At 41.2% G+C, this 14,005-nt stretch overlaps 2 protein-coding genes across 2 annotated transcripts in view; one reads left to right on the forward strand and one right to left on the reverse strand.

Moving 5' to 3' along the window:
• Positions 1–14,005, forward strand: part of LOC139415790 (phosphatidylcholine:ceramide cholinephosphotransferase 2-like) — a 742,387-nt gene that overhangs the window by 358,365 nt on the left and 370,017 nt on the right. The window lies entirely within an intron of this gene.
• LOC139415792 (galactose-specific lectin nattectin-like) overlaps positions 2,918–14,005 on the reverse strand; it is a 1,187,935-nt gene continuing 1,176,847 nt past the window's right edge. Inside the window, exon 9 of the mRNA XM_071163885.1 lies at positions 2,918–3,190. Coding sequence (XP_071019986.1) covers positions 3,123–3,190 — 68 coding nt within the window. The 3' untranslated portion in view covers positions 2,918–3,122. The remainder of the gene's footprint in view (positions 3,191–14,005) is intronic.

A 14,005-nucleotide genomic window follows, 5' to 3' on the forward strand; every position in this document is an offset into this window, starting at 1 on the left:
TCCCTAGAAAGGCCAAAACCTAGGAAGAAACCTAGAGAGGAACCAGGCTATGAGGGGTGGTCAGTCCTCTTCTGGCTGTGCCGGGTGGAGATTATAACAGAACATGGCCAAGATGTTCAAATGTTCATAAATGACCAGCATGGTCAAATAATAATTATCACAGTAGTTGTCGAGGGTGCAGCAAGTCAGCACCTCAGGAGTTAATGTCAGTTGGCTTTTTATAGCCGATCATTCAGAGTATCTCTACCGCTCCTGCTGTCTCTAGAGAGTTGAAAACAGCAGGTCTGGGACAGGTAGCACGTCCGGTGAACAGGTCAGAGTTCCATAGCCGCAGGCAGAACAGTTTAAACTGGAGCAGCAGCACGACCAGGTGGACTGGGGACAGCAAGGAGTCATCATGCTAGGTAGTCCTGAGGCATGGTCCTAGGGCTCAGGTCCTCCGAGAGAGAGAAAGAAAGAGAGAAAGAGAGAATTAGAGAGAGCATACTTAAATTCACGCAGGACACCGGATAAGACAGGAGAAGTACTCCAGATATAACAAACTGACCCTAGCCCCCCGACACATAAACTACTGCAGCATAAATACTGGAGGCTGAGACAGGAGGGGTCAGGAGACACTGTGGCCCCATCCGATGATACCCCCGGACAGGGCCGAACAGGAAGGTTATAACCCCACCCACTTTGCCAAAGAGGGATATCTTCAACCACCAACTTACTATCCTGAAATAATGCAGAGTTTCGCCCACAAAGATCTCTGCCACGGCACAACCCAGGGGGGGGGGGGGGGGGGGGTGCCAACCCAGTAATACAACTACACACACAGCCCTACTACTAATACAACTACACATTCAGACCTACTACAAATATAACTACATATAAAGCTATATACTAATAACACAACTACACATACTACTGTTGCTACTAATTGTACATTAACAACATAGTAATACAGTTTTATCAACTAATCAACAACTCAACTAATCAACACTTCCTTTCAAAAACAATTGTCTTCTTGATCCCGTTAGCGGGATCATTTCCGTCAACATCCGCTGAATTGCAGCGGTCCAAATTCAAATTAAATTACTAAAAATATTTAATTTTCATGAAATCACAAGTGCAATATCGCAAAACACAGCTTAGCTTGTTGTTAATCCACCTGGCGTGTCAGATTTCAATAAAGCTTTTCGGCGAAAGCATTCCAAGCGTTTATCTAAGAACATCTCTCTCAGTAGACAAAATATTACAAACAGCTAGCAGCCAAGTAGATTGGTCACGAAAGTCAGAAAATCAATAAAATGAATCGCTTACCTTTGACGATCTTCGGATGTTTGCACTCACGAGACTCCCAGTTACACAATAAATGTTCCTTTTGTTACATAAAGATTATTTTTAAATCCAAAAAACCTCAATTTGGTTGGCGCGTTATGTTCAGAAATCCACAGGCTCGAGCAGGTCATGACAGGCAGACGAAAATTCCAAATAGTATCCGTAAAGTTCGTAGAAACATGTCAAACGTTTTTATAATCAATCCTCAGGTTGTTTTTACAATAAATAATTGATAATATTTCAACCGGACTGTAGCTTTTTCAATAGGAGAGAAAAGGTACGAGATACAATCTGCTCACGCATGCAAAACTCTGAGGGCACCCAGCCATCCACTGAGGCGATGTGATCTTTCTCGCTCATTTTTCAGAATAAAAGCCTGAAACTATGTCTAAAGACTGTTCAGACCATGTGGAAGCCATAGGGAAAGGAATCTGGTTGATATCCCTTTAAATGGAGGGAAGGCATGCAATGGAACAGGGAGCTTTCAAAATAGAAGGCACTTCCTCTTTGGATTTTTCTCAGGTTTTCACCTGCAATATCAGTTCTGTTATACTTACAGACAATATTTTGACCGTTTTGGAAACTGTAGAGTGTTTTCTATCCTAATCTGGCAATTATATGCATATTCTAGTTTCTGGGACTGAGAAATAGGCAGTTTCATTTGGGTTCATCCAAACATCAAAACACTGCCCCCTACACTCAACAGGTTAAAATAACATCAAATTGATCAGAAATACAGTGTAGACATTGTTAGTGTTGTAAATAACTATTGTAGCTGGAAACAGCTGATTTTTTTATGGAATATCTACATAGGAGTAGAGAGGCCCATTATCAGCAACCATCACTCCTGTGTTCCAATGGCACGTTGTGTTAGCTAATCCACATTTATCATTTTGAAAGGCTAATTGATCAATTGAAAACCCTTTTGCAATTATGTTAGCACAGCTGAAAACTGTTGTTCTGAATAAAGAAGCAAGTAAACTGGCCTTCTATAGACTAGTTGAGTACAGCTGAAATATCAACTTCTCTTCATTCATTCTAATACATACTATTTTACTGATGTTGCTTACCTCTCCACGCTACTCCTCTCCTCCTTTCTGTCAACTATACCATTCAACTATTCTGTCATTGAATACCAGCAACAGTTGTGTGTGTGTGTGTGTGTGTGTGTGTGTGTGTGTGTGTGTGCGTGTGTGTGTGTGTGTGTGTGTGTGTGTGTGTGTGTGTGTGTGTGTGTTTGAGTGTCTTTAGGACTGATGAATGACCACCAGGTGGCAGTATTTGCTCATAGAACCACTAATGTTCAGTACATTATACCATTAACCCTGACCCCATTCTAAATCTAACTTACATCCTATGCCCTTGAGGATGTCTGAGACGATTTTACAGGTGTACGAAATGTGTGTAAAGCAATTTTAAAACATGAATCAATATTTTTCATCCCCTCATTGACCTTTAAACATGAAGAAGGTAGTGATGATGATGATGATGATGATGATGATGATGATGATGATGATGATTAACATCAATTGGTCATCTCTGATTTGACTTTGAAAATGTAGAAAAATAATGACGATAACCAAACGTGTTACAAAAAGTGAGAAGCTGTTTAAAGTTTATTTTACCAAAGATGTTATTTACTTCACACTACAGAGTTTAATAGTTGGATCTAGCTGGTGTTTTGTTTTGTATAAGTGACCACTGAACAAAAGGTAACATTTCAGATGGTGCCTTTATTTAAAACAATCTCATCTTTAGAGAGCCTTTCCAACGTCGTCTCTTCCAAAATGTGGACATCACAACTTTCTGGAACACAGGAAGGGACGTTTGTACCAGCAAGGGGCATCGTTCTGACCGCGAGAAGCTGGGAACGAGAGAAACATAGAGAGGTAGGTATTATCTTTGTTTTATAAATTTATAGCTAAAAAAGGAACAAATTCCCTTTAAGATGTATTTTACTAGTATCCAAATGTTTGATGTATATTGAGCAGGAGACTAGTCTGGTGACAGGATTGTACCTCCATAGTTCATCTCCATGCAATGCTCCCGGCTGTTCGTGTTGTCTTTCACAACAAAGTGGTCAGAGTTAGAGGGTTGACCCGGGGCCCAGTTCTGGTAGTTAAACCTGGACCCGTCGCTCCACAGCCAGAGACCCTCCTATGAGAGCACACAGGACGATGCATCACTAGCAGACAGTAAACACTATATATACACACTGTAGTTACTGTCTATAAAGAGGCAATCTGGGAATTGGGTAAAAAGCTGAGGGATGGGCCTGGAGAAATGTAACCACTCAGATTCCTAGACAGAGTTATGGATACCAGGACTGACCATCTATGTGATAAGCATGAGACTGACCATCTATGTGATAAGCATTAGACTGACCATCTATGAGATAAGCATGATGTAACCATGGCTTGAAGCTAGACAGTGTTTGTAATATTAGATAACAAGCTTTGAAAACAAATGGTTCTGTGGGTTAAACCAGGCCTTTATAGGTTCTATTCATAAAGAATCAATGCATCCTATATGTTAAGCATCCCACAGACCCTAGGTTAACTTCAATAGGGTAGAGGGCAGCATTCAGAATTTGTTGGTTAAGGTTCTGTAGTCAATGCATCCTATATGTTTTCAGGAGTGTTGAACAGACTGTGCTTCTGACCTTGATGGCGTCGTTGGCTCCTATCCAGGTACGCTGGACTTTCCTGGTACTATTCCTGATGACAGACTGAAGGAAACGATACTGGGGAAGGCTGTGCACTGATGCCAGGTTACCTCCTAGGAGCAAACATTTCCTCTGGAGAGAGACAGAGGGGAGTGGTGGTGAGAGAAAGGAGAGTGAGAGAGAGAAAGAGACAGAGAGGGGAGAGAGAGAGAGAGAGAGAGAGAGAGAGAGAGAGAGAGAGAGAGAGAGAGAGAGAGAGAGACAGAGACAGAGAGATAGAGACAGAGAGACAGAGAGAGAGAGGGGAGAGAAGAAGTGAGAGAGAGAGACACAGAGGGGAGAAAGAAAGAGAGACAGAGAGATGAGAGGGAGAGTGGTGAGAGAAAGGAGAGTGAGAGAGAGAGAGAGAGAGAGAGAGAGAGAGAGAGAGAGAGAGAGAGAGAGAGAGAGAGAGAGGGGGAGAGACGGAGAGAGAGAAACAGAGAGAGAGTGAGGGGTGGGGATAGAGGGGAGAGAGAGACAGAAAGAAAGAGACAGAGATACAGAGAGAAAGACAAAGAGAGGGGCGAGAGAGACAGACAGACAGACAGACAGACAGACAGACAGAGAAGGGAGAGAAGGGAGAGAAGGGAGAGAAGGGAGAGAGAGAAATAGAGAGATTAAACCTACAGAGTTGATTTACAGAGTCAACCTACAGAGTCAACTGCAACCCTGTACGACCCCCAGACAGGGATGGAAATAGCATCCCCTCTAGTCAACTATAGTGCTTTTCAGACCAGGCTTCTAGAAAATGTGTCCAACTAGCATAAGATGCAGGTAACATCATGCACACAGATCATCTCAATTTATGTACAGCAGACATCCAGGTACCTCTGCCTCTGGCCATGTGGTCATGATGGGGACGTAGTGATAGCAGTGTGTCGAATCGCTGGGCCAGCCAGGTGGGCAGGCTCTGCGATCACAGTCTGTAGGGGGGAGATATCACAATAAATAACATTATGAAATGGTTAGTTCCCACCACAAAATCAAATTAGTCAAAAGTAACGCTGTCTCTGCTAAAGAGGGAACCTTTAAATTTCAAACTGATCGAACCGGATTGAATAGAGTTTCAGAACTATGAATCCACAACAGATCTATATAGAATTATATTTTAGCGAATCTGACGGGAGCCCCAACCAGGAGCTCGGGGTCCGGTGTCGAGCCAAAACCTAGGTCACTGGGTGTTGGGTTAAGGTCGCGACAATAACATCAAATTGCATCTGATGAGTGTGAACAGGTCAACAAAACCTTCGGTCAGAATACCTCTGCTACCCCTTGCATCTCCCAGAGCAAAGACAGCGCTGAGAAGCAGAAGAGTGGTCAACATCGCCATGGTGATTGTCTCCTGGGGGGGGGGGGGGGGGGGACAGAAAGAGAGGGACAGAAATAAAGAGAGAGAGGGACAGAGAGAGAGGGGCAGAGAGAGAGAGACAGAGAGAGAGACAGAGAGAGGGGCAGAGAGACAGAGAGAGAGAGACAGAGAGAGGGACACAGAGAGGGACAGAGAGAGAGACAGAGAGAGAGAGAGAGAGAGAGAGAGAGAGAGAGAGAGAGAGAGAGAGAAAATTAGAGAGAGAGACAGAGAGAGGGGGACAGAGAGAGAGGGACAGAGAGAGAGGGACAGAGAGACAGAGAGAGACAGACAGACAGACGCCGTCAAGACACGTTCAGTGAGAAAACTCTGTCCTGGGGACCCCAATCTGTGAGTACATATTCATGTGTACTAGGCTAATCTACTGTAATTAGTATTCCTTGAATTCCTGAGCACAACAGTTCCTAAACTCGGTCCAAAACGTTCACCCATTTGTGTCCCTAGTACAGAGTTTCCCTATGTAGTGCACTACTTTTGACCAGAGCTACATATAACCAGGGCCCTTGTCTAAAGTAGTGCTCTACAAAGGGAATGGGAGGTCAGTTGGGATGCAGTCAGGTACAGTATTAGATGAACAGATGTTGAAATCTCACCTTCTAAAGTCTTCAGTTGTAGCTTCACTTCTTCAGAGATCTTCAAAGGTTTTCACTATTTTCTCTCTGTCTGTCCTGCCTGTGAGTTGACTTCTAGTCTCTCTCTCTCTGTCTGTCCTGCCTGTGAGTTGACTTCTAGTCTCTCTCTCTCTCTGTCTGTCCTGCCTGTGAGTTGACTTCTAGTCTCTCTCTCTCTGTCCTGCCTGTGAGTTGACTTCTAGTCTCTCTCTCTCTCTCTCTCTCTCTCTCTCTCTCTCTCTCTCTCTCTCTCTCTCTCTCTGTCTGTCCTGCCTGTGAGTTGAGTTCTAGTCTCTCTCTCTCTCTGTCCTGCCTGTGAGTTGACTTCTAGTCTCTCTCTCTCTCTCTCTCTCTCTCTGTCCTGCCTGTGAGTTGAGTTCTTCCTCTCCCTCCTCTCCTTTTTAAGGACCCATCCAGTCAGACCCCTCCCTCTATTTTTCTATCTCTCTCTATCATCCTTTAAGTTGAAATGGAATTTAAATTAACTTCCTGAATTGACTGTGTACCGGGAATATTTAAAACGAATAAAGTGCATAATCATTTTAGAGATTAAAACAATATTCATCATATTTAATCGTAATACACACGATTTCCACTGTTTTGTTTGGGACATTTGGGTTGATTTCCACTGTTCTGTCTGGGACATTTGGGTTGATTTCCACTGTTCTGTTTGGGACATTTGGGTTGATTTCCACTCTTCTGTCTGGGACATTTGGGTTGATTTCCACTCTTCTGTTTGGGACATTTGGGTTGATTTCCACTGTTCTGTCTGGGACATTTGGGTTGATTTACACTCTTCTGTCTGGGACATTTGGGTTGATTTCCACTGTTCTGTTTGGGACATTTGGGTTGATTTCCACTGTTCTGTTTGGGACATTTGGGTTGATTTCCACTGTTCTGTCTGGGACATTTGGGTTGATTTCCACTGTTCTGTCTGGGACATTTGGGTTGATTTCCATTCTTCTGTTTGGGACATTTGGGTTGATTTCCACTGTTCTGTTTGGGACATTTGGGTTGATTTCCACTGTTCTGTCTGGGACATTTGGGTTGATTTCCACTCTTCTGTTTGGGACATTTGGGTTGATTTCCACTCTTCTGTTTGGGACATTTGGGTTGATTTCCACAGTTCTGTCTGGGACATTTGGGTTGATTTCCACTCTTCTGTTTGGGACATTTGGGTTGATTTCCACTGTTCTGTTTGGGACATTTGGGTTGATTTCCACTCTTCTGTTTGGGACATTTGGGTTGATTTCCACTGTTCTGTCTGGGACATTTGGGTTGATTTCCACTGTTCTGTCTGGGACATTTGGGTTGATTTCCACTCTTCTGTTTGGGACATTTGGGTTGATTTCCACAGTTCTGTCTGGGACATTTGGGTTGATTTCCACTCTTCTGTTTGGGACATTTGGGTTGATTTCCACTGTTCTGTCTGGGACATTTGGGTTGATTTACACTCTTCTGTCTGGGACATTTGGATTGATTTCCACTGTTCTGTCTGGGACATTTGGGTTGATTTCCACTGTTCTGTCTGGGACATTTGGGTTGATTTCCACTGTTCTGTTTGGGACATTTGGGTTGAAGGTCACTAGACTTGAATCGGAATGTTATGGGTTAAACTCCAATCTGTTGATAGTGATTGACGCCAGACTGGAAGGACCAAGGACAGAGGACCCTGATTATTATTGTAGTATCAAAACATCAGGCGGCAAATGAACTCACTGCTTTCTGTTTTGACTTTTTACAAGCAACTTTGTGAATAAATAGCTGTTTCTGGTGAATTGTAAATGGAAAACATGTCCACAACTCTCCTGATAATTTGGTCAATATATCCGAAACTCAACTGAAAAACCAACACTATGTATTACTTAAAACCTTTGGTCTAATGCTAACAGTTCAGAAAGTTACCTTTAACTCAATTTAAATGTCATAACCCACAAATCTATTTGTGTGCCCTTCACCTGTCACCCATCTGTAATTCAGCATGATAACCTGTAGCCCATCTGTAATTCATCATGATCACCTGTATCCCATCTGTCATTCAGCATGATCAGATGTAGCCCATATGTTATTCAGCATGATCACCTGTATCCCATCTGTCATTCAGCATGATCACCTGTATCCCATCTGTTATTCAGCATGATCACCTGTATCCCATCTGTCATTCATCATGATCACCTGTATCCCATTTGTTATTCAGCATGATCACCTGTATCCCATCTGTTATTCAGCATGATCACATGTATCCCATCTGTTATTCAAAATGATCACCTGTATCCCACCTGTTATTCATCATGATCACCTGTATCCCATCTGTTATTCATCATGATCACCTGTATCCCACCTGTTATTCAATATGATCACCTGTATCCCACCTGTTATTCAGCATGATCACCTGTATCCCATCTGTTATTCAATATGATCACCTGTATCCCACCTGTTATTCAGCATGATCACCTGTATCCCATCTGTCATTCAGCATGATCACCTGTATCCCATCTGTCATTCATCATGATCACCTGTATCCCATCTGTTATTCAGCATGATCGCCTGTTAACCATTTCCAATCTGTTATTCATCCTGATCACCTGTATCCCATCTGTTATTCATCATGATCACCTGTAGCCCATCTGTTATTCATCATGATCACCTGTATCCCATCTGTTATTCAATATGATCACCTGTATCCCACCTGTTATTCATCATGATCACCTGTATCCCATCTGTTATTCATCATGATCACCTGTATCCCATCTGTTATTCAGCATGATCACCTGTATCCCATCTGTTTTTCATCATGATCACCTATATCCCATCTGTCATTCATCATGATCACCTGTATCCCATCTGTCATTCAGCATGATCACCTGTATCCCATCTGTCATTCAGCATGATAGTCTTTGACACAACTGTTATTCAATATGATCACCTGTAGCCCATCTGTTATTCATCATGATCACCTGTATCCCATCTGTTATTCAGCATGATCACCTGTTACCCATTTCCAATCTGTTATTCATCCTGATCACCTGTATCCCATCTGTTATTCATCATGATCACCTGTAGCCCATCTGTTATTCATCATGATCACCTGTATCCCATCTGTTATTCATCATGATCACCTGTAGCCGATCTGAAATTCAGCATGATCACCTGTATCCCATCTGTTATTCAGCATGATCACCTGTATCCCATCTGTTATTCATCTTGATCACCTGTATCCCATATGTTATTCATCATGATCACCTGTATCCCATCTGTCATTCAGCATGATCACCTGTAACCCATCTGTTATTCAGCATCATCATCTGTATCCCATCTGTTATTCATCATGATCACCTGTAGTCCATCTGTTATTCAATATGATCACCTGTATCTCATCTGTTATTCATCATGATAACCTGTAACCCATCTGAAATTCAGCATGATCACCTGTATCCCATCTGTTATTCAGCATGATCACCTGTATCCCATATCTTATTCATCATGATCACCTGTATCCCATCTGTTATTCATCATGATCACCTGTAGCCCATCTGTTATTCATCATGATCACCTGTAACCCATCTGAAGACTTGCTGTTGTGATTTTGTGAATAAGGACCAAGATCTTCTACTCTGAGACTCTTTGTGAATAAGGGCCAAGATCTTATACTCTGAGACTCTTTGTGAATAAGGGCCAAGACCTTATACTCTGAGACTCTTTGTGAATAAGGGTCAAGATCTTCTACTCTGAGACTCTTTGTGAATAAGGGCCAAGATCTTCTACTCTGAGACTCTTTGTGAATAAGGGCGAAGACATTATACTCTGAGACTCTTTGTGAATAAGGACCAAGATTTTCTGCTCTGAGACTCTTTGTGAATAAAGGCCAAGATCTTCTACTCTGAGACTCTTTGTGAATAAGGACCAAGATTTTCTGCTCTGAGACTCTTTGTGAATAAGGGCCCAGATCTTCTACTCTGAGACTCTTTGTGAATAAGGGCCCAGATCTTCTACTCTGAGACTATTTGTGAATAAGGGCCCAGATCTTCAACTCTGAGACTCTTTGTGAATAAGGGCCAAGATCTTCTACTCTGAGACTCTTTGTGAATAAGGGCCAAGATCTTCTACTCTGAGACTCTTCGTGAATAAGGACCAAGATGTTCAGTGAGTGTATTGCAGTTCATAAGTACTGAATGCAATCAAAATGTCATATTACACCAGACATGTTCAATCATTTCAATGTCAAGCATGAAGAGGGGTATCTAACTGCAATGGGATCAAGGACCTCATTGTTTTGGTTCTGAGGTCTCCATTCCCTTGGAGCACAGGACCCGATGTTCCAGCCTTGAGGACGACCTGATGACAACAAAACTATCACATCAAACTTTCTGAAACAATTGGGATTGTTTACTCATCGTAACCTAGATAGTGTTAAAGAGGACAAACACAACATCTTTATTAAGGTGACACAATAACACTACTAACACAACTACACACACAGCCCCATGCTACTAATACAACTACACACACAACCCTATACTACTAATACAACTACACACACAGCCCCATACTACTAATACAACTACACACACAGCCCCATACTACTAATATAACTACACATACAGCCCTATACTACTAATGCAACTACACATACAGCCCCATGCTACTAATACAACTACACATACAGCCCTACTACTAATACAACTACACACACAGCCCCATACTACTAATACAACTACACATACAGCCCCATGCTACTAATACAACTACATACACAGCCCTATACTACTAATACAACTACACACACAGCCCCATACTACTAATACAACTACACATACAGCCCTATACTACTAATACAACTACATATACTACTAACACAACTACACACACAGCCCCATACTACTAATACAACTACACATACTACTAATACAACTACACATACAGCCCCATACTACTAATACAACTACACATACATCTCTATACTACTAATACAACTACACATACTACTAATACAACTACACATACAGCCCCATACTACTAATACAACTACACACACAGCCCTATACTACTAATACCACTACACATACAGCCCCATACTACTAATACAACTGCACACACAGCCCCATACTACTAATACAACTACACACACAGCCCTATACTACTAATACCACTACACATACAGCCCCATACTACTAATACAACTGCACACACAGCCCCATACTACTAATACAACTACACATACAGCCCTATACCACTAATACAACTACACATACAGCCCCATACTACTAAAACAACTACACATACAGCCCTATACTACTAATACAACTACACACACAGCCCTATACTACTAATACAACTACACATACAGCCCCATACTACTAATACAACTACACATACAGCCCTATACTACTAATACAACTACACACACAGCCCCATACTACTAATACAACTACACACACAGCCCCATACTACTAATACAACTACACATACAGCCCCACACTACTAATACAACTACACACACAGCCCCATACTACTAATACAACTACACATACAGCCCTATACTACTAATACAACTACACATACAGCCCCATACTACTAATACAACTACACACACAGCCCCATGCTACTAATACAACTACACACACAGCCCTACTACTAATACAACTACACACACAGCCCTACACTACTAATACAACGACACACACAGCCCCATACTACTAATACAACTACACATACTACTAATACAACTACATATACTACTAATACAACTACACATACAGCCCCATACTACTAATACAACTACACATACAGCCCTATACTACTAATACAACTACATACACAGCCCTATACTACTAATACAACTACACATACAGCCCCATACTACTAATACAACTACATACACAGCCCTATACTACTAATACAACTACACATACAGCCCCATACTACTAATACAACTACACATACAGCCCTATACTACTAATACAACTACACATACAGCCCTATACTACTAATACAACTACACATACAGCCCCATACAACTACATACACTACTAATACAACTACACATACAGCCCCATACTACTAATACAACTACACATGCAGCCCTAAATTACTAATACAACTACATACACAGCCCTATACTACTAATACAACTACACATACACTACTACTAATACAACTACACATACAGCCCTATACTACTAATACAACTACACATACAGCCCTATACTACTAATACAACTACACATACAGCCCTATACTACTAATACAACTACACATACAGCCCTATACTACTAATACAACTACACATACAGCCCTACTACTAATACAACTACACACTACAGCCCCATACTACTAATACAACTACTCAAACAGCCCTACTACTAATACGACTACACACACAGCCCTATACTACTAATACAACTACACACACAGCCCTATACTACCAACACAACTACATATACTACTAATACAACTACACATACAGCCCTATACTACTAATAAAACTACACATACAGCCCTATACTACTAATACAACTACACACACAGCCCTATACTACTAATACTACACTCAGCCCTACACTACTAATACAACTACACATACAGCCCCATACTACTAATACAACTACACACACAGCCCTATACTACTAATACAACTACACATACAGCCCTATACTACTAATACAACTACATATACTACTAATACAACTACACATACAGCCCTATACTACTAATACAACTACACATACAGCCCCATACTACTAATACAACTACACACACAGCCCTAAATTACTAATACAACTACACATACAGCCCTAAATTACTAATACAACTACACATACAGCCCCATACTACTAATACAAATACACACACAGCCCTAAATTACTAATACAACTACACATACAGCCCAATACTACTAATACAACTACACATACAGCCCTATACTACAACTACACACACAGCCCTACAATACAACTACACATACAGCCCTATACTACTAATACAACTACATATACTACTAATACAACTACACATACAGCCCTATACTACTAATACAACTACACATACAACCCATACTACTAATACAACTACACACACAGCCCTATACTACTAATACAACTACACATACAGCCCTAAATTACTAATACAACTACACATACAGCCCTATACTACTAATACAACTACACACACAGCCCTAAATACTAATACAACTACACATACAGCCCAATACTACTAATACAACTACACATACAGCCCCATACTACTAATACAACTACACACACAGCCCCATGCTACTAATACAACTACACATACAGCCCTATACTACTAATACAACTACATACACTACTAATACAACTACACATACAGCCCCATACTACTAATACAACTACACATACAGCCCTAAATTACTAATACAACTACACTCAGCCCTATACTACTAATACAACTACACATACAGCCCTATGTTACTAATACAACTACACATACAGCCCTACTACTAATACAACTACACATACAGCCCCATACTACTAATACAACTACTCAAACAGCCCTACTACTAATACGACTACACACACAGCCCTATACTACTAATACAACTACACATACAGCCCTATGCTACTAATACAACTACACACACAGCCATATACTACTAATACAACTACACATACAGCCCTACTACTAATACAACTACACATACAGCCCCATACTACTAATACAACTACTCAAACAGCCCTACTACTAATACGACTACACACACAGCCCTATACTACTAATACAACTACACACACAGCCCTATACTACCAACACAACTACATATACTACTAGGACAACTACACATACAGCCCTATACTACTAATACAACTACACATACAGCCCTATACTACTAATACAACTACACACACAGCCCTATACTACTAATATAACTACACTCAGCCCTACACTACTAATACAACTACACATACAGCCCCATACTACTAATACAACTACACATACAGCCCTATACTACTAATA

The sequence above is a fragment of the Oncorhynchus clarkii genome, chromosome 9, assembly GCF_045791955.1.
Source record: "Oncorhynchus clarkii lewisi isolate Uvic-CL-2024 chromosome 9, UVic_Ocla_1.0, whole genome shotgun sequence".
Lineage (NCBI taxonomy): Eukaryota > Metazoa > Chordata > Actinopteri > Salmoniformes > Salmonidae > Oncorhynchus > Oncorhynchus clarkii.